Here is a 22,463-nt window from a genome sequence, read left to right on the forward strand (position 1 = left end):
GAAGCATTCTTCATAGCTATTGATCCTCTCTCCTTGAAGTTCTTGATGATCCGATAAATGATTGATTTAGGTGCAATCTTACTAGCAGCAATATCCTTGCCTGTGAAGCCTTTTTGTGCAAAGCAATGATGACTGCAGGTGTTTCCTTGCAGATAACCATGGTTAACAGAGGAAGAACAATGATTTCAAGCACCACTCTCCTTTTAAAGCTTCCAGTCTGTTATTCCAACTTAATCAGCATGACAATGTGATCTCCAGCCTTGTCCTCGTCAACTCTCTCACCTGTGTTAACGAGAGGATCACTATCCTAATGTCAGCTAGTCGTTTTGTGGCAGTGCTGAATTGCAGTGGAAATGTTTTTGTGATAAAGTTCATTGTCATGGCAAAGAGGGACTTTGAAGTTAATTGCAATTCATCTGATAACTCTTCATGACATTCTGGAGTATATGCAAATTGCCATTATAAAAACTAGAGATGCTCAGGCTTGGTTCCTCGGAAACCGAACACACCCAAACTTAGGGGATCCGAGTACCGAGCCAAGTCGGCTCTGTACTTTTGCGCTTTTTCAGATTCGAAAACGAGGCAAAACGTCATTGTGATGTCGTCTAATCTCGCGAGTTTTGGAATCTATATGCCCTTCACGGCGATCTAGTGCCATTGGAGAGAGGGATACAGCAGCATAGAGTGTAGAGCAGTTGGGCAGGCAAAGTTAGAGAATTGAAAGAGGAGGGTGGTAGCAGTGTTAAAGAAAGTAATCAGGGACATTCAGGAGAGCTCCGTAGCTCCAGTGTTAAATCTCATTGCAGAAAAATACAAATAACAGTGCTTACAGGGTTGATGTAATTCTGCAGTCCAATTCTACTGTGTTATATAGGCAACAGGGTTGATGTAATTCTGCAGTCCAATTCTACTATGTTATATACGCAACACTCAAAAAGGAGAGCTGCGTTGGTAATTGTCATTGCATAAAAATACTAGTGCTGTCAGGGTTGGTGTAATTCTGCAGTAAAATTCTACAGTGTTATATAGGTAACACAAAAAGGAGAGCTGTGTTGCTAATTGTCATTGCTGAAATACAAATACTAGTATTTGCAGGATTTTCTTATGAATTTGCACCAAAAAAGGTACGGTGTTATATACACCCAAAGATAAGAGCTTCATTGGCAATTGTCATTGCTGAAATACAAATACTAGTCCTTTCAGACTTTTTTTCTAAATTTGCACCAAAAAGTGTACATGTTATCCAAATGGATTCACAGGAGTACACAGAAGAGCCGGGCAGCAAGCAGCTGCTGCCTCCAGTCCTGATGATAGTAATCCCTGTACGTCGTCTGGTAAAGCCTATGTAAAAGTACATAGTCTTTTGAAGTCAGGGAAAAAAACATTAAAAAAAACACCTTTTACCGTGGTGAAGGAAAAGTTATCTGCTGGGGAAAAAAAACATGCCATTCTACACACGCAATGGCAAAGAAAGAATGAGGCCTTCAACTTTCTTGCTACTGAGGCATCTTCTTGTAAGGTCACTCGTGACCAAGTAAGACCAAGTAATTTGGACTCCAAAAGTGGTGCACAAATACTTTTACGTGTAAAAGCCGAGCTGGAAGAAAACAGTAAGGCATTAGAGGAAAATGTATGTTCAGATTCAGAAATGACACCAATCCCTGAGAAGAGTCCATCCACGAGTGCTATGTGTAATCGTGACCATTCTGATTGTGTATCCATAAAGAAGGCCCCTTTCAGCATTTATGCAGATGTGTGCCTGAATAGCCCGAGTGTAGCCAGTGATACACCAATTGAGGATGCCACTTTGGAATTTGAACTGGATGAGGGGGATATTTGTGTAGCTAACGAGGGGGCTAATGAGAATGTGGATGAGGATGTTGTTGTTTATGTAAGTCCTGACCAATGGAAGCCGTTCTGGCACGTGATAAGAAGAAGGCCATTGTCATGCCTGGACATAAGACCAAAAAAGCTACTTATGTGTGGAATTATTATTACCCAAATCCTGACAACAGTTGTCTAGCCATTTGTAGTGTATGTAAAGCCACAGTCAGTCGAGGGAGGGACCTTAACCATCTAGGAACCTCATCCATGTTACGCCATTTGACGCAAGTTCATGGCAAGGTGTTGGGAAATTCAGAAAGTTATGCTAAAAATATAACAACAAGCAGTCCATCATCAGCTAGGACCCATCTCTCACCTACATCCAGATGCCTGCAATCTACACCCAGAACACCGTCCTTGTCAATATCCACAGTAGCGATCGGAGTTAGTCCTGCATACAAGTTGATAAGGCTAGATGACTCCTCCACTAACCTGGATTCCTCAGAAGAATTCTTGAGCGTTAGTCCCACTGCTGCTGCTGGGGGTGAATCTTCATACAAGAAGCAGACCATGAAGAAGACTACTAGTAGTTTACAACAATTGACTGTTAAACAATCCTTTGCAAGGGGAAGCAAGTTTGAAAGCTGTCACTTAGTCGCAAAGTGGATCACAGACGCCATGGCGACTATGCTTGTGTTAGATCTGCGTCCAATATCCATTATTAATGCAGCTGGTTTTAGACAGTTACTTGAAGACAATTCCATCTTGAACCACTTTTTTTTCTGCCACTGTGTCCTAGATGTGCTAGGAACTGCCATGTGTTTGAGTCATTGCTCTGTCGCTTAGCATCCAAACAGGCCGCTGCAGTATTTGTCCGAAAGTGTATGAAAATGATAATGTGACCTGTGAGGTGGTGAAAATTGACTGCAAATGACTAAAAATTAGTGTTAGTGAGGTTAATAATAATGTAGGAACAAAAAAAGAGCAAAATTATGTGGTTTTAGCAGATTTTAGCAATTTTTCTAAAAAATACAGAGTCAAAACCAAAACACACGAGGGTGGTTTTACCAAAACACGAAGCTAATTCAGATCCAAAACCACTTCACGGGGATCAGTGAGCATCTCTAATAAAATCTGAGGCAGCAGACTGAAAAAAATATTTGTGTCATTCTCAAACCTTTTGGCCATGACTGTATTTAGAGACTCTGCCCATAGTGTTCTGTTTGTATCCCAGTGCCTGTATGCATCTGCTGTTGACATGAACAGCAGTGTATTGTGCTAGTAAAAGAATAACATTATTGGTTTGTACTGCAGTCTGTCTGAACAGCAGGTGCTTGCAGAAACCACAGTATTTTGAGAGCAGTTTGCTCATATCATGCTCTAGTTGAAAAGCAGCATGATCAGATTCTTTGTATATGCACGTCTGCATGAGTCTTTCAGCAGATAAAACAATATTGAATTATGTAAGTTGTTCCGTGGTAGGCAGCATGGTACTTTGCAGCAGCCTCATAAGTGGCACTTGGTTAGAAAAGGGCACAGCACATTACTTTTGCAAATTGAGCATTAGACCACATTTAGGGCAGTGTCACACAGTTGTTTTAGATGCAGTGATTTTACAATTGGGAAACTGCAGAGTTCTAAATTCTTGGGTGTGATGTTAAACTGAATGGGGAATACTGTTCCCCTATTACACCAAAGCAATTCCGCTGTAAAAGTACTGCAATCATTCACTTTAATGTCACACTATGGAAATATTTAATCTCTTTGGAATACAGCTGTGTTCTATATCAGGCCATATAGCATTGCTCTAAGATACCTTTATAACAACAGGAAATATTCTCATAGTCTAAGCAATAGGTTATTTATAGGTGGTGAGAATCCATCACTTACCAGTCATATCCTGCACTGTGATCCATTTTTGACAACAGGTATACAAGGCATAGGAGGGGGAAATAATATTGGTCTGAAGAGCCACGTTTGGTCCTGGATCCGTCTTTGTCCACCATTGAAATATATTTTTTGTTTCCTATAGCTGACTCTGTCATACCTTACTTCAAAAGGCAAATACGAGTTGATATCACACCAGTATAGATGTGCCTTGATACAGTCAGATCACATAAGTATAATGTTTGCATTGGGTAAATTTACATTTGATGGTCTTGTGCCTTTCTTTAGGCTGGGTACACACTGCAGGTTTTTCAGCCGCATATTGGTCAATGGAGCGATAGACGTCCGTTCGAGTCAATATCGTATTAGTGCGCATATTTAGATGATGAACGATAGTCGTTCCAAAGTACCGATCGTCATTTCATTTGATTGTTCAGCAGATCTATAAATCTCGTTCAGCTATAGAACTACGTCCTGCCAATCCTACACTGTATATGCACTCGCGATCAGGATCTCCATAGAGTTTACAGAGTCATGATCTTTTCAGCCAACAGTTATAACAGTTGAAGAGCAGAGAGAGATCTGGGGGTAAATCCAGCAAAACATGTATAGTGTGTACGCATAATTCGACATGCTAATCGGGATTTTTTTAAGTTTATGGTACAATCTTTGTAGATAACACATTGGTTGGAATATTCTGTAGTGTGTACACAGCCTTGATGTCATTGCTCAGTGTGTTGATCTTTCAAGTGATCATTCAGATTTCATATGAACTGACCACATGTGTAAGGTCATCAGCCAACCTGGAAGTGATAGCTCCACCTTTACAACCAGATCTTTGCAATTTGGCTGTGTTTGTAGTAGTACTGAAGTAATGGTCAATATTACAGTTGCGCTGGTTTGTTTTTGTTTTAATATTTACTTTATTATCATTAAAAATCATCATTCATTCAAGCCTACCAGTCCTTCTCCTAACCTTCCCGCATAGGCTTCCTCCAATCAGTTTCACTCTTTCTGTCTCCGCCCTTCGCCTCTAGAATGTAAGCTCTCATGAGCAGAGCCTTCTCTTCTAGTGTCTTCCTTATGTAATTATGTAATCTTGTGGGTTTTAATGTCATTTTGTAAATTTGTTTGTGGGGTTTTTTTTTTATTTTGTCACTTTTGAACTTGTTATTTTGTCATTTTGTTGTCTGTTCTAACCCACTATGTACAGTGCTGTGGAACCATGGATGAAAAAAGATAATAATAACAGTCTTTACTTTTGCCATACAGATTTGGATATTTTGTATCCCTTACACCCTGGGTCTGTGGTGCTGCAAAGATGACACATAGGACGAGTGAGCGGGACCTTCAATCCTCAGCTCGAAGAATGGGAACATCCCTCCTCTTCCAGCTGTCTGTGCACGAGCGAGAGTTGGATTTGGTATTTCTTGATCATAGCTATGCAAAGCCTTGGAGTGCACACCCTGATGCTAGTAATGCCAGACCCACCCGCACACTCTTCATCACTCCGCGGAGACAACAAGAAAGTACAGTGTAAGTTTCAGATTCGTATATTAGATCTGATAAGCTATTGAAGGATTTGTTCAACTTATTGTTATTGTATATGATGCAAAAAAAATATCAAATACAGAAATTTCTAAAGACAGTGTCATTGTGACAGGATGGACTGCCTATGCCACCCTGTCTGCTGTTGCTGGGAACCGGCTGGGCTTACTTTGCCACCGTTCCCTTTTGTTATCCCAAAGGTGCCGCAGTAGGAGGGGCTTACAAATGCTGCCACCAGTGGACTCCTTACCGGCTTCCAGTCCCGGGTTTCTTCTGGGTAACTGGCGCTGCAAGTGTACCCCGTTACTGGTGTACCTGGACTGGTACTCCTGACCTCTTACTATGGATCAGGGTTGCTGTGGATGGATCCCCCCTGGCCTATCACACTGACCAGAGCTGCAAGGTAGCAGGCAGAGCTGTGGTACCGGAAAAGCTTGATTCAAACCTCAGAAACAGCCAGGAACAGATTCGATTTTGATTTTGGGTCTAATCTGTAGGTCACAGGATTTTCAGCATGGAAGATATTTTCAAGCAGGTCTTTGAAGCAAGTGATGTTTATTTGCAGTCACACTGATTGGACTTATCTGTGAAATTCTAGAAATGCTGTGATGTCCTGCATCTTGTTTTTAGACATTCCAACAGAAAGTCACAAACCCCAAACAAGCCATTTTCCCACATCACAATACACAAAAGACTTCCATCCACAAAGACTTATTGTCTCGGATATATACTTTAGAAAATAATGCATTTCATCTAGCAAGGTTAAACAAGAAACAAATTTGTTTCCCTGGTCTCATAAGTAAAGATATTCCTTTTACCAAAATACCCACAATGTCACAAATAAGTACATTTGCAATTATATAAATTAGTGACCTGCGTTATTTCCTTTAAATAAATTTATACCATAAGTTATTTATAAGTGATCCAGTCACAGTCATTGTTTTAGAATCTGCTCTAAACAATTGAGCCTCATTAATGTAAAAACATAAACATAATTATTTTGTTACCAAGACTGCAGAGTAGTAGTGATGGTAGTCAGCAATTCTTGTCTATGCGCTGTTGTGATTTTGGTGTTGGGTTCACATAGTGTACTCTGTTTATTTACAGTGAGACAGATGTCCCGATTGATGTTGAGACTGTCACTCCCAGCCCCATGCCATTGTATGATAACCAGAAGGCGAGAAGTGTCATGAATGAGTGTGAACGCCATGTGATATTTGTGCGTACAGACACTGAAGCCCCACCCCCACCTGATGACTGGGAAGAGCATGTAAACAGGTGAGATTTTCCTGCGCTGTGATGTGCATGTTCTACTTTATGGAAGTAAATTAAAGAGTTCATTGAAAGAAGAATATACAGAATGTAAGCAGTTGTTTTTAGGAAGCACAAAGCAGCCCATGGCGCAAAATCAGCTTTTGTCCTGCCTGTTTCTCCCATGTGACCAAGGGTACCTAGATTTCCACCAAAACGCATTTGATTATGGAGTAAGATGGCAGTTTTCAAGTAAGTTTGCACAAGGGGGGGGGGGGGGGGGGGTTGGGTAGAATGTGGGATTTACTTGCTAAATATGGAGTGGATGCATCGATACACCTAGTTTTGCTGAGCAATGCAAAAAGAAGATTTAATTTTACAGAGTGTGATTGTTTAAACATGGTAAAGGTGTAGAAGGAACTCATTTTTATGGGTGTTCTTTACTTTGCAAGGAGGCACATGGCCAAGTGAATAATATTAATGTGCTTGTTTGGTGTATGTACAATCTGTCTTCTTGCTGTAATTTTAGTTGCAAAAGTTGTTAATCACACTTTTATACAAAACTAATTTCTACAGGTTAATGAACGTGTCAGGGATTGATTTTTTTATTTTACAGTTGTACAAACGTACATGGCGGGATCCCTTTCCCGCTCATCTTTACAGAGGCAGCTCTGACTGCTTAGCAAATATCATAAGCATTATAGTGTCATTTTTTATGTTTGAACACATAAATGTTCAGTACTTCTGTAAAATAACATTATTTCTCTTACCTCTATCTGGGGGACCTCTGCAACTCCGTGTGACTCCAGTGTATTTTTGAGTGCCAGAGGAGCAGGACCTCTGTCGTGCTGTGCTGCAGCCATTTCATTTTTAAAAGTTACTTATTACCTTTTTAGAAGGTGTTTGTGCTATAGGCAGCACATACACAGCTTATGTAGGTTTTTCAGCTTGATAAACCAGAGTGCAGTAGCCACCAACAAGAGGCTTCTGCAGGGATGTTTCTGGTAACAGCACCGAGTAAGGAGACTGCTGTTACCCTGTACTGTTTAGAAACCTGCACTGTCTTCTGGCAGTGAACGCCGCGTCTCTGTGTGCCGGGCACCATTTTGAAATATACCAAGTCCCTGCTGCATTGTAAGGGGGCCCTTGACTCGGACCAAAAAACGGAGCAGCTGCTATTGGAAAACCTATAGCTATGGATAAGAGGCCAGCGGGGTTATTCTAACAAAAGCCGCATTTGGCCTGTATGCTCAGGCTGCCTGAGAGGTGAGGGAGCAATTAAAAAGGAACTCCCTGTTTGTTGCAACAAGTTAGTATGTTCCAACCAAGGAAATACAAGGGAGACACCTATCTGCAGTTAGGGGACTGGAGAATAGGCTGCAATTCAGAGACAGGCTCCTCTCCTCTCAAAACGTTTGAACTGGTTCTTGGCCAACAGAAGGGCTAAGTACCTTTTTCTATCATTTTTTCCACACTGTACACAGTATTGTTATTGTGGATATATGTATGCTGTGGTTTGGAGTAAACATTGTGCCACATAAATCACAATTTCTGTACCTAGGTTTGCTATAGAAGTATAGGCTGGAACCATAGATTGTAAGCTTGCGAGCAGGGCCTTCTCACCTCTTTGTCTGTTTTACCCAGTTTGTTTATTATGTTTGTCCCCAATTGTAAAGCGCTACGGAATATGTTGGCGCTATATAAATAAATGATGATGATAGATGCATGTGTGTGTATATATACATATGTATATGTTTGGGAGGTACTGTGGTGTATGTCATAGACAAAACAGTATCCTCTAAGAAAGTTATTTTTCTTTCTTTTTTGGGGGAAAAAAGCACACTGTGGCAGGATGGACCGCCTATGCCACCCTGTCTGTTGTTGCTGGGAACCGGCTGGGCTTTCTTTAGCATCATTCCCTTTCGTTATCCCAAATGCGCCCTCTAACCGCGGTAGGAGAGGCTTACAAATGTTGCCACCACTGGACTCCTTACTGGCATCCAGTACTAGGTTTCTTCTGGGTAACTGACGCTGCGAGTGTACCCCGTTTCTGGTGTATCTGGGCCGGTACTCCTGACCTCTTCCTATAGATCAGGGTTGCTGTGGATGGATACCCCCTGGCCTATCACACTGGCCAGAGCTGCTGGGTAGCGGGCAGAGCGGTGGTACAGGATGCTGGGTCCAAACTTTAGAAATAGCCAGGAACGGATTAGATTTTGGGTCTAATCTGTAGGTCACAGGGATAGAGAAGTTTCAATCAGGTCTTTGAAGAAACTGATGTTTTTTTGCTCACCCTGGTTGAAAGTACCAGGGAGCAGGTCAGATGGAACAAGAAGAACAATTTTCAATACAAGACACTGCTTTTTATACAGATTTGAACACAGCCTCACATGGTAAGCCAGCCCCCTGAGGTCTGAGCTATTTTTAGAATCAGGATGCAATTTGTTTACCCAAACATGAATTTGCATGCAATGCAAAGCTAACAATATTTGCATTTATCTGTGATATCCTAAAACTTGCTGTGATTTCCTGCATCTTGTTTTAAGATGCAGGAAATCTAGTAGCAAGTCTTAAATAAGCCTTCCTCTGCCTTCTGGTGCTGGACCCTCACACATCAAAAGGTCTAATTAACATGAGATTAACATGGGTTCTATCTTCAGACAGCTGCAGTATACACATTCCCAAAGAAAGTTACAAATCCCCAAATAAGTCATTTTCCTACTCCAAGATGCACAAAAGACTTCCTCACAAAGGGTTATTGTATGAGTTATATACCTCAGAAATAATGCGTTTCCTCTAGCAAAGTTAAAACAAACAAGTTACTTCCCCTGGTCTCAGAAATAAAGATATCTCCTTTACCAACATACACACAATATCAAAAATAAGTACATTTACAATTATATAAATATGTGGGCAGCACGGTGGCTATGTGAATAGCACTTCTGCCTCACAGCGCTGGGGTCATGAGTTCAATTTCCGACCATGGCCTTATCTGTGTGGAGTTTTTATGTTCTCCCTGTGTTTTCGTAGGTTTCCTCCGGGTGTTCCGGTTTCCTCCCACACTACAAAAACATACTAGTAGGTTAATTGGCTGCTATCAAAATTGACCCTAGTCTCTGTGTGTGTGTGTGTGTGTGTGTGTGTGTGTGTGTTAGGGAATTTAGACTGTAAGCTCAAATGGGGCAGGGACTGATGTAATTGAGTTCTCTGTACAGCGCTGCGAAAGCAGTGGCGCTATATAAATAAATGGTGATGATGATGTAAATAAGCGCCCTGCGCTATTTCCTTTAAATAAATTTATACCATAAGTTATTTATAAGTGATCCAATCACAACACCTACTCCCAGTTATCTCTGAGTGTGGCTGCTACATTTTGTCTCTATTGCTAGAAAGGTGGCAGGTAATAGGGGCAAATCATTACCTTGTTAAATGTCATACAACATAAAAGCTTCCCAGTGGATATATGTATTCTATTGTTTTTGAGAGGTACTGTGGGATAATTCACAGACAAAACAGTATTCTCTAAAAAGTTATTTTTCTTTCCTTTTCTATTTCCTTTTTGATTTGAGCTGTTACCCTCTGCTTCTATACTAGACAGGTGGCTGATAATAGGGGGCAAGTAATACCTTGTTATATAATAATGTCAAACACCCCGGACTAAATATTACACCTGCTCCAAATGTAAAGTAAAGCTTCCTAGTGGACAGTCGGACACAGGGGCAGTTTGTGTGGACTGTGATGTGGGGGCCTGGGATTAACAGGCCCAGGGTTCTGTTCTACAGCAGTTGGAGGAACCAGCATGGGCGGTCACACGGCTGCAGTCGATGTTGGCACTGACTCCGATGCTTGCCCATCCAGCGGAGATCCCAGCTGGGGTACTCTCCCCGGCTCTCGCCCCTTTCGCCCAGTCTGCTGTACCATTGACACCAGCAGAAGGATAGGATGTGAGCTTGAGCCTTGTTGGTCAGGTATCCACCTCCTCTTTCAGAAGCCCCTCTCAGGGAGAGCCAGCATGGTCCACGTCCTTAGTTAAAGGCCTGGACCAGTTTCTGGACACTCCCAGAACCCAAGCATGATGCTGCAAGCGTCATAGGTCTACTCATCGTCTCCTCGTTCTTTCTGATTCAGAAGAGTCTTCGTTGGAGGAAGGTGAGCTTCCTGAGGATTTGGATCCCCCCCACCCTGGTGGGTGATATGGCTGAACCCTCAGGGAGTCAGGGCATCTATTAGATCTAGAGTAACCTCGGACAGACCTAGGCCTCTTTAAGCGTAGGAAACGTCATGTTGTCTGTTTTCCGGCATCAGTAGAACTTAGAGATAGCTGAGTCAGCTTGGAAGCAGCCAGATCGTAAGTTTGTTATAACACGCAGATTTCCAGTCCTTTATCCCCTGCAGGCATTAGAAAAGGCCCACTGGGAACAGGTGGATATGCCAGTGGCCAGGCTGGCCTGCCATACTACTCTTCCAGTGCCAGGTGCTGCGGCACTCCCTGACACCACTGATCAGCAGGTTGGAGGGTTTTCTTAAGTCCATCTTCCTGGGTCACCAAGACCTATGCTCTCTTCAGCGTAGTTCGCCTAGGCAATGGAGACCGGGACTGACCAGCTGGTAGCAGGGTTACAAGACTCAGATCTGCTTCCCCTGGATCTACATTTCAAGGAGGCCTCGGGTTACCTATATGAAGCTGCTCAAAACGCAGCCTCCATTTCCTCATCTATCTCAGCATCGGCAATAGTGGCCCGTAGGACTCTGGCTCAGGTCCTGGGATGCCGTTGCAGAGTCAAAGAAATCTCTGGAGGCTCTTCCCTACTCGGACTCAGCCCTCTTTGGCCCAGAATTAGATAATATTATCTCTCAAGCCATGGGAGGTAAAAGTACCTTCCTTCCGGTGAGTACCCCTAAACCTAGAGTTCTGAGGTTTGGGTCTTTTCACCAATCCCTCCAGGGGGGTCCATTGGTGAGAGGTAAGACCATTAGGGGGCAGGTCCTCTGTGGCCAGAGGTCATTTCCAGAGAGGTAGAGCCCTATTCTCTACAAAACATCCAGACCCCAGGCTCCCGGACAAATCGTCAGCCAGATGGACCCTTTCCCTCTCCGTGACCGCAGGGTTAAGGGGGACGCCTTCTGTGGGTCAGAATTCTTGAAGCGGCATCCTCCCAGAACTTGAAGAGAGGGGTGATCATTAAGAGAGTCAGCATAGCTGTTGGCCAAGGGTCGCCCCCTCCCCTTTGTTCTTTTCACATAACAATGACAATAAATTGAAGCCAGGCTGTTGCTTTGATTCCTTCAGCAGAAGTCATCTGCCGGAATATGACCGGGAGAAGGTTCCTTTTACTCCCTTAGCTCCTCAGACTTCTCCTCAAGAGATGGCTGGGCATGAAAGTTTACATTCTTCAGATACAAATCCCCTGGGAGGGGCCTTAGTCTCGCTACTTTCTGTAGGGTCTTGAGCAGGCAGAGGGACTTTCCGTTCCTCACAGAGCCCTAGAAGTTGCTGGCTTTTCTAGGACAGCTTCTGGTGTGCCTAAGGGTTCCCGATTGACCCCGACACATCGGGTCCACAGACATCCTAAGCAGGGTTGCAGTTCCAAGATGGTTTCTGCTCCGTTGAGGTGTCCTGTTATGGCAGGGCCCGGTTCTTTACCAGCACCTACCTCTGTGGATTTTGATGGCATGGTCTTTAAGGCCAAACTCTGGCGGTCTAGAGGGCTTTCCTCCAGAGTGGTAGACATCGAGCCAGGAAACTGACCTCAGGTCTCATTTATTACAGAGTGTGGCATACCTACATTAAGTGGTGCGAACGAAGACTCTGGCACTGAACTAATTTTCATCTTTCCCGTATTTCCCTAGCCTTTATCCACGATGGCTTGGATGTTGGTCTGCGACTTGGGTCCCTAAAGGTCCAGGTGTTGGCCTTATCTATTTTTCCCAACTGAAAATAGGTAATATTCCGAAAGTAAGAACCTTCCTTCAAGAGGTCCTACATATACAAGAGTATATATAAGAGGCCCCTTATGTTGTGCCTACGGCTCCCTGGGACCTAAACTTGGTTCTGACCATGCTTCAGAGGTCCCCCTTTGAACCAATGGATTCAACGGAGCGGGGCTGGCCGGCTACTAAGCAGACCATCACTCTAGGTGGATTACGTCCACAATCAAGCAGGTCTACATCAGTTCTAATCGGCCTGCGCCTAGTCATATTGACGCCCATTCCACCCGCTGAGTGGGGGCTTCTTGGGCTGCACATAACGGGGTCTCAGCGGATCAGCTTGGCCAAGTGACCACCTGGTCCTCTGTCCATACCGTCACTAGGTTTTATCAATTTAATGTATTTGTGTCCCGGGCCGCCAGTTTTGGCCGTACAGTGTTGCGGACCGGACTGTCGGAGCGATCCCTCCCTTAGGGGGCTGATTTGGTACGTCCTTATGGTAAGCAGGGTTCTCTAGGTGGAGGTAAGAGAAAAGAGTATTTTATACTCGCGTTAAATCCATTTCTCTGAGTCCGTCTGGGGGACAATGTGTTCCCTCCCTTCTGCTCTTCTGTGGTTATTCTTTTGGTGTTGTGTTTTCCTTCCTTTGGGCTTTTGTATTACATGAAGTTCACACAGGGTTGCAGAGGGGATATAATCTGTCAGCAGGAAAGTTAACTATTTGAGTGCCTACTCCCAAGTTCCCTCATACAACCTCATGGTAAGCAGTGTCCCCCAGATGGACTGAAATGGATTTATTGTGAGTATAAAATCCTCTTTTTCAGACAGAGTTCCCACAAGTACTGTAGAGGTTAGGGAGCAAAGTCATTTCAGTTTCAGATCTCTCTGGTTTAAATATATATTGCATTTTCTTTTTAGGACTGGCTGGAGTACATCTCAGAATAAGCTGTTTAATAAGATTCTGAAAGCTCTACAATCTGACCGCTTAGCTCGACTTGCTAATGACAGTGTACGTACAGAAATTATTTTTCATTTTGTTTGTTCACTTAGAAGTTTTCCTAAACTGGCACCTAAACCACTAATTAGTCCACTGCTACTCTAGTGTGGACTACTAATGCTACATTTGGTTTATTAGCAGACAGAATAATCCTCTTTTGTTGTTACTCTGCAGGCAGTAAATGAGCCAGTACTGAGAAGGATCGCTGTGGACAAATGTGCACGTCGTGTGCGCCAAGCTCTGGCCTCAGTGGGCTGGGATACAAAGCTTGTGCAATGGCTGCATACTACCCTAGTGGAAACCCTCAACCTGCCATTGCTTGCTGCTTATCTAGATGCTTTGCAGACACTGAAAGGAAAGGTACTTGGTTTGTTTCATAGGGAGGGTAGTATGTACACACCCCATGTCCCTCTACTTTGTTCAGTGTGTAAGGGGGAGTAAGAAAGATGAAAATGTTTATGTGCCTGTGTTCATATGTGTGAACAGTGTGTTGTGTTCTAGTTCGACTAAATATCTTTTGAATGTGTATGTGGTTTACATGATAAGGTGGAGTTGTCTTTCTTATGCTCTGTGGCCCCTGCAGATCCCAGCTCTTATTGACCGCATGCTCCTCACCTCCACTGTCAGGGCAGGAGGAGCCAGTGCTGAAGCGTTATCTCTGCTGTTGAAGAGACCATGGGACCCAGCAGTTGGAGTTTTGTCTCATAACAAGCCTGTAAGTTAATCGGTTTCGATACTGCTACTCTTCAGCATTTGCACATAAATGTATTATTTTTATCTTCTGTCTGTTTTTTTCATAGACTAAACTTCCAGGCTCCCCTCTCATCCTCATTGCTCCCTCAGGGCCAACCAACTCTATATTCCCCACTTCACGGCGTCACCGGTTTTGGCAGTCCCAGCTTTCCTGCTTGGCCAAGGTTTGTTTACATTACATGTCAATCTACTGAATGTATTGATTAAAAATGTGTTCATATGTTGTTTTTGAATTAGGTATTTAAATGTTGCCATTCCCCTTTTGTGTGTTTCTTCATAAGGTGTTAGATTTTGTTATACAAAGATGTTTGGCTTAAATCTCTGTTGGCTGTGACTTAAAATGATATCTGTTTAATAGATAGCTATTTTGGAAAACATTGCAGGCTGTAACAAAATCTAACATCGACATTTTCTATGGTTCGATGAGTTCACTATGCTGTACCTCAACACATTCCACCAGTGGAGATCATTTTGCAACGTAAAAAGTATCTGTCAGTATATTGAGCGTCAAGAAGGATGTGGCTATGAGCTTTTTCCTCTGATAGAATGGTATACGTATCAGAAGATGGCGCACAACACACATTAAACAATATTAATGCTGATTTGCCCTCTCCCGGCAGAAAATTCGGGTTAAATGGGAGGCCTCGCCCAGGGTTGACACACCTGTAGCCCGCTTGTCCTCCTCTTCAGCGATTCCCACCCAGGAGCGGGTCTCTCTGAGGGAATCCCACAGATAAAAAGTGCGATCACGCCCTCCGATCTGCCTACATAGCATCAGGCAGTATGTTTAGGCCTGCCATGGCAGTGGCCTGGACCAACAAAGCTAACCAGCAATGGGCTGAGCAGTTAGTTACATGCATTCAAAATAATACCCCGCAGGTAATAAGTCAAAGGTTCAAGATGGAGTCCCTTCGGACTGTCATCGCAGGAATGGAGCAGGTAGAGTTCCTGGCTTCCATCGACATCAAGGATGCTTACCTCCATGTCCCCATATGGAACCGCCACCATCGCCTCCTCCACTTTGCGGTAGGAACTTCCCACTTTCAGTTCCGGGCCCTACCCTTCGGCCTAGCTAGCGCTCCCTGAGTGTTCACCAAGCTGATGGCCATAATGGTGGGGCTCCTGCGGCAGAGGGAAGTCACAATAGTCCCCTATTTAGACTCCAATCTCCTTCTGAAGGCTCCGTCAGCAGAGCTCTTAACTCTCAATATTCAGATCTCTATGTGGTTCCTGGAGGGCCATGGGTTTATTCTGAATCTACCAAAATCATCTCCCATTCCAGCTCAGCAAATGCGCTTTCTGGGTCTAGTGTTCGACACAGTGACCCAGAGAGTCTATTTACCGGAAGCCAAGGTCAGCGCTCTCTTGCGCAGAACTAGGACCTTGAAGGCTCGACCAAAGGTATCCCTCCTCAGTTGCATGAAGCTTCTGGGAACCATAGTTTCAGTATTTGAAGCCGTACCTTTTACACAGTTCCACTCCTGCCCTCTCCAACTGGAGATTCTTTGAAAGTGCTCGGGATCTCAGGAGCATTTGGACAGGCAGATTATTCGCCTGTCGAGACCCACTTGCCTCTCTCTCTGGCATGGTGGTTGTCCAAGCAGAATCTGGACAAGGGCCAGACTCTTTAGACCGGCCCATGGACCTTAGTTACTACAAACGCAAGTCTGTCAGGCTGGGGAGGGGTAACAGGGTCCCTAAGATTTCAGGGACTCTGGTCCCCCCAGGAGGCCACACTCTCAATCAATATCCTGGAACAGAGCAGTAAACAGAACATTGGTGTCAGAGTTACACCCCAATAGTGTAACTTATCAGCTCTGGTACCTGTGAAACAAATGGGTTATCGATCGATAGAGAAGAGACACACTCAGTTTTTTAGGGCTGAATGAGAATCAATTCTGACTGCCCCCTAGTCAGAAGGCTTTATTTATACATGAAAAGTGTGCTCGCAGGCACATTCGTTATCTAGAAATTATTGCATTTTCTCAAGAGAAAATTAGACATAGTCTCAACAGAAAGAGTCTATACATCTATTATTTCACTTCTCAGGGATGCTGCTGTAAATGTCAAGGCCTGTAACTCCTTATCTTCAAGGACGGTCCATAGCCTTAGTCTCCACCACTCAGAGGTTTCTAGCAGGGAAGCCTCTTCAAATTCAATCAGACAATGCCACGGCCGTGGCATATCTAAATCGCCAAGGGGGAACTCGCAGTGCAGGGGCCATGCGGGAAACAGCCAAAATCCTGGTATGGATAGAGCGCCACGTACCCCAGATATCCGCCGTTTACATCCCAGGAGTAGAAAATTGGAAAGCCGACTTCCTCAGCAGGCAGAGGGTTCACCCAGACGAATGGTCTCTCTGCAAGGAGGTCTTTGTCCTCCTAGTGGAACGCTGGGGCATGCCGAAGGTCGACCTCATGGCTTCCAGGCTGAATCATCATGTTCCCTTGTACTGCTCAAAGGCTCGGGACCCTCAAGCACACTTCACAGGTGCCATGTCAGCCCCATGGCATTTTCAACTAGTGTACCTGCATAGTAGGGGAGGAGAGCGAAGATCAAAAAAGGTGCCTAAACTCCTACACCCACTACTATACCCCAATGTCTCGCAGTGTCCCCCAATAGAGTAAGCAAAATCGATTTTTTACGGTACTTGCTGAGAATTTTGTTAGGATAGTTAACTTATCTTCTGCTTGTATCAGAAATGAAGCTGCCTTTGCTGTTGGGCTGTTGATTCGTAGGCATTCCTCCTATGGGTTTCCCAAGGGGACATTCCATCATCTGTGTCCACCAAGTGCAGAAGGGGATTTTTTTGTTCCTAAATGAATTTTTCCAATGCTGTAGGAAGAGCATATGTCAACATACCAAACAGCTCCTCTGAAGAGGAGCTGACTTGTCATCCATGTCCACCTACAGCACTGGAGAAAAGCATTTAATAGGAAATACAAAAAAAATCCCATATATGATGTTGTATTTGTTTATTTACCAGGTTATTCCTGTTGGTTCCCAATTAATGAACAGTGGCAATGGAGTTACCTCTTTACAGTGTCTGGAAAACATGATTGGTGGATTGCGGGGAAAAGTCATTGAGGTAAATCAGATCATGCATTGTGTAAAAGCTGGGGTCTCTTGTCAATATCTTGTGGTCATTCTGTCACATCAGCTTGAAACAAATTATTTTAGTACATGGACATAATATTGATGGCATAAGAGAAATGCTGTAATAACAGTAATTTGGGTTGCATGTATGAAAAATAATAGCTGGTGACAATTAATGGGTAAAATGGCCAATATTTATTTAAACTGTACTGTTTTTATAAATAGTCCCCAAATGGCACCATACACTTGTTTTAAGCCAGGTCTATACTAATTGTTTTACAAATATCATGCTATAGTCCCGCTGATAAGCTCCTTCCCCATTTTCAGGCAAGGCACAGGAATTTTCCTGCACATCATAGTATAGAGGTATGGCGCTCTACCGAGTTCTACACAGCAAATTAATTTGCAAAAGCTTTTTATAAATTCGGTAATTGGTGAGAGTAACCAGCTCCTTGTAACTGTGGTATAAAATGTTTTATCAACATGTAGCTATACTGCCATAGACATTCATACTTATTACTGTTTGCTTGTCTACATGCAGATTCACAATCATTTCCCTCATAAGCCTGTCATTCTGATTGGATGGAATACTGGAGCGTTAATTGCCTGTCATGTGAGTATGGTCGGCTTCATTAACACACATTACACCTATATTCAGAAGGTTAATTGTATAATGTAATTTTAATTGGAACTCAACCATAGATAGCAATTCACCTTCAAATCAATGGACATTGATGAGACTCTCTAACATGTGCTTCTTTCCTCAGGTCTCTCTAATGGAATATGTGACAGCTGTAGTGTGCTTGGGATTTCCTCTGCTCACTATCGATGGACCCAGAGGAGTAAGTATTGAGAGCTCAAATACTTTTATTATGTCAATTTATTGCATTCTAATTAGAATACATTTTTAATGATTGTTTTATTTTCCAAGTATATTAAAATTATTGAATACATTTAAACTACATAAAATCCCTGGAGTATTGAAATGCTTACAAATATTGGGTGCTCAGTGTCTTGCATCTCCAGGATTTGGGAATTGTTAGAGGTCAGGAATGTGAGATGACAGCTTTGTAAAGCAATCCTTAAATACAAGTGCTGTAATAGGCTATTAATTTTTTTTCTTTGAACAAGGCAACTAACCAAATATATATTTTTTTCAATGAATCCCGGTTTACAGAACCATAGGGGTTCTGTTGAAGGGAGATTCCTAGTTAATTGGCACCTAAACCTATTGCTGCTTCAGGACTAACCGTTTGAATGTAAGCTACATCATTTGGAAGATTCAACACACCACCACCTGGTAATGCCCACCCCAGCTAGAAATTACTTCACAGCATCTGGTACACACAGAAGTTTGTTGCATAGTTTTAATTAGTCAGGGGAGAGGTGCTATGCTGCCTAGTGGTCCCCCTAAGGCCCATTAGGTAATCAGTCACTGTCTTGGAGGGCAGTCCATTTCTTCGGAGCTGTGCCTAGAGTAGGTCAGCTTGGACTGAACCTGACCACACCTCACCTGTGTGGTCTGTTGCTACTGTATCCTCGGCCACAATCATTGCCCCCACTCCCCCCCCCTCCCCCCCCCCCCCCCCAGGACAGTTCCATGTCAGGAACAGGTGGCAGCAAGTAGTAAACAATTAATAAAATGAAACACCAGTAAACTGTAGGCCATGCTCCTGTAGTACCACATAATAGCACTCAGTCCACTGAGAATCCTAAAAACAAGGGGGTTCGCTGATGGATATATTTAGAAGGGAGGAGCAAAAACATATTGAATATTTAATGTGCCAAACTCCTAATGGAGCCCCGTGATCTAGTGCTCCACAAGAGGATGAAATAAGAGAAGAAAAGACTGGGAATCTTTTATTGTAATATGTTGGAAACGGATATATTTGAGCTTAGAATGTGCATAAATTTGGAGCTTTGCTTCCTTAGGATGTAGATGATCCTCTCCTTGATATGAAGACCCCAGTACTTTTTGTGGTTGGCCAGAACTCCCTCCAGTGTCACCCAGAGGCAATGGAAGATTTTCGAGAAAAACTCCGAACTGATAATAGTCTGGTTATTGTTGGAGGGGCTGATGATAATCTGCGGTAAGTCATGACAATATACTTCCCAAGCTGCATACATATAGGTCTATATATTAATTCTTAAGAAAGTGCACTCCAAAGATTAATATATTGAGAGAGACACCAAAGCCCATATACAAAATTATTTGGAAAATGCACTTTTGTGACATCACACAGCTATATTTGTTAAAATTTACACGTTTACAGGTAAGCAGATGGATTTGCATACCAAAATGGTAATGTCTGTGCACAACCCCGTGCTATGCATTCACTGGGGATGCATTTTACACCATTTGCTTTCTTTATTACAGGAAGCACACTTCTAGGCGCATTTCTAAAAATACATGGAAATGCACTAAAGTGACATGTAGTAAATACAATCCCAATGTCCCCTTACGGCTAAAGAAGCAATAGTTAAGAGAAAACTATATATTTAATGGTTCCTGTGATGGGGGCTATGGAGAGAAAGCTGCAGGTTAGATATAACTCGCTGTCTGACTACATTGCCTTATAATTGATAAAAATCACATACCACATAAGCTGCTGATACCATCCAGACAATATGTCATTTATATCTTGGGCAGAGGCAAAGCTGAAAAAATTCCACCATATGCAGTACAATGCAGATGCAGCCATTTTGTAAACTCCCGCCATCACGGCCCAAGGAAGGCACACCTGAACTGTCAATGTTGGAAGTCCTGGCAGCGATTTCTAATTGCTAACAATAGTAGTAGGATCAGTAAATCAACATTGGTGGTTTTTATTGTTGGGGGTATAGGGGTTAAAATGTCGGCACAAAATGACTGCCCCATGAGCAGACCAAACTGCGCCTTTATTTTTCACATTCAGCCACCTGTAAAATCCTCTCCTAGAGATTGTATTTAACCAGCAATTTAAGCTAGAAAGAGGACTCTATTTGAAAAATAGGCCTTACAGTTCTATTACATTTCATTATTTAAAAAAAAAAAAAAAAATCTACAAAGATGGATATAACCTTTAAAATAATTCTTTATACTATTAGTCCTAAACATGTAACTGGAATACAGACCTACCTGTTGTCCCTATTTTAGTTCCAGACATATTCTCATTTTTGCTTTTGTGCCCGCAGTATTAGCAAAATTAAGAAGAAATCTGAGAGTCTGACACAAAGTATGGTTGACCGATGCATTCAGGTAAAGTGGATCTTAATGCTAAAATTTTGTGCACATATGATTATATGGAACCTTTATTTTTCCTCGCTTGTACTCCAGGCAAGACCTGATGAGCCATAATCCAACTGTATAGGGAGACACATCAGTAGGAGGTTATTTTGCCGCTTTATAGGTCATTGGTAAGACCCTACCTTGAGTATGCTGTAGCCCTATATCCGAAAAGACGCTGATGAAATATAATGTAAAAGTCCTAGAAGAGCTACTAAAATTATAAGTTTCCTGCATAACAAAAAAAGATTTGAAGAGCGGAATATGTACAGCTTAGAGTACAGAAGCGACAGACGTGATATGATGGAAAGATTCCAACAATATGAGAGGTATTAATAAGTTTAAGGAAGGCAGGTCTTACCAAAAAATGGATTTCTAGAAAAAAGGGACACACTTAAGGGACGACGACTGAAAAGTAACATAAGAAAGATTTTTATTATTTTACAGAAAGGGTGATAGATCTGTGGAATAATTTCATAGCTATAGTTATAGAATGAATTATAGACTACATGGGTCAAATAGTTTTGTTAGACTTTGACAGAAAATATTAAGAAGAAAAAGAGAGCGATAACCCACCCCACCAAAATACACACACACAAAAGGGCAGATAAGATGGACTTGTATTTCTACAAAATCATGGTGGTATTCTTATTAAATGTATATTAGACTTGTTTGCCTTCTCAATTTCTATACATAGTCCAATAAATTGCTCTCTATTCAGCAATTTCCCGTTTTCACTCCCCCAGGTACACCAGTACCTTAATTAGAGTTGATGCTCCATAGACAATTACTATCTGTGCGCTCCACATGCTAAAGACCCTCTATACAACATATGAACAGGATATAGTGTGATATGAAGGCCATGGGTAGACAACCCACATAATGGAGCATAAGGGCATAGTAAGATACCGTCATGGGAGCGAGTAGGTATTTAACATCAATGCTGTAATCTGGAATTATAGCTCGGTCAATGTGTGGCGCCTGTTTTTCCTCGATCATCCTATGGGGACATTGGACCCTGGGAATATATTGTCTCCTATATGACGTTGGCACTTTAAAAAACAAAACAAAAAATGTCCAGCAGTTTGGGATAGGGAAGAGTTAGCACATTTAGAATATGTAGAGTTCCCACAGGACAGGGTGATTACTAGGCTGCATTGCATCATTCAGTATTTTTTAATATAATTTTTTTACTTACATTATTTATGTTACTATAGCAGCAGAAGAGCTGCAAAGATCTTTTGACACAGGCAGCGCTGAGATGCCTGAGCAGCATTGAGGACAGGGAAAGCTCCTTTCTCAAAGCTACCGCCGGCGCCAACACTCTTCCAACCAGTAATGCTCCCAGAGGACCCCCTTCACAATCGGTATGGATGGTGACCGATAGCTACAGCTATATACAGCAGGTGCAGCAGTGCCAAAACGTGCGGTGGGAAGAGTGGCAAGGTAGTTGCCACTTCCTTCACAGTGAAGGGGGTAGTTTCAAGCAATAGATAGTTTCCACCAGGGACCTGCGCAGCCCTGGGCTCCACTTGGGAAGCCAGGTAAGGTGTGGTAGTGGCCACAAAGGCTCCTGCTCACTAGGCACTGTAACAGCATAAGGGGGCCATCCTCCAGGATGGTGGCTGTTGAAGTGCTGGCCTGGGGGATAACACGATCAGCACGGAGCTCATGATGTCTCCCCTAGTTGCAGCCAAAGGGACCTCCAGTCCTTTCACTGGAGCAAATAACCCCATGCATCAGTGCATTTAGCCAAGTTTCAGCAGATCCTTTATTGATGCAACAAGAGGAGTCATTTTGGACACAATCGTTGACCTAATAGGTTCAAAATCCGGTCAGATTTTCCTCTTCCTTTGAAAGAATTAGAGAGACCTCCTCTCCAGCCCGGTGGTAATTATTTTACCTATTACCAGA

At 42.9% G+C, this 22,463-nt stretch overlaps 1 protein-coding gene across 2 annotated transcripts in view; it reads left to right on the forward strand.

Annotated features, from left to right (window-relative positions):
• The window catches only part of KANSL3 (KAT8 regulatory NSL complex subunit 3), a 59,774-nt gene that overhangs the window by 3,403 nt on the left and 33,908 nt on the right, over positions 1-22,463 (forward strand). For both annotated transcript variants that reach the window (XM_075207352.1, XM_075207351.1), the window contains exons 2-12: positions 4,984-5,247; positions 6,367-6,537; positions 13,357-13,447; positions 13,610-13,795; positions 14,019-14,150; positions 14,236-14,352; positions 17,175-17,276; positions 17,826-17,897; positions 18,052-18,126; positions 19,217-19,374; positions 20,459-20,522. In XM_075207352.1, coding sequence (XP_075063453.1) covers positions 5,033-5,247; positions 6,367-6,537; positions 13,357-13,447; positions 13,610-13,795; positions 14,019-14,150; positions 14,236-14,352; positions 17,175-17,276; positions 17,826-17,897; positions 18,052-18,126; positions 19,217-19,374; positions 20,459-20,522 — 1,383 coding nt within the window. In that variant the 5' untranslated portion in view covers positions 4,984-5,032. The remainder of the gene's footprint in view (positions 1-4,983; positions 5,248-6,366; positions 6,538-13,356; positions 13,448-13,609; positions 13,796-14,018; positions 14,151-14,235; positions 14,353-17,174; positions 17,277-17,825; positions 17,898-18,051; positions 18,127-19,216; positions 19,375-20,458; positions 20,523-22,463) is intronic.

The sequence above is a fragment of the Mixophyes fleayi genome, chromosome 4 (assembly GCF_038048845.1).
Source record: "Mixophyes fleayi isolate aMixFle1 chromosome 4, aMixFle1.hap1, whole genome shotgun sequence".
NCBI lineage: Eukaryota > Metazoa > Chordata > Amphibia > Anura > Limnodynastidae > Mixophyes > Mixophyes fleayi.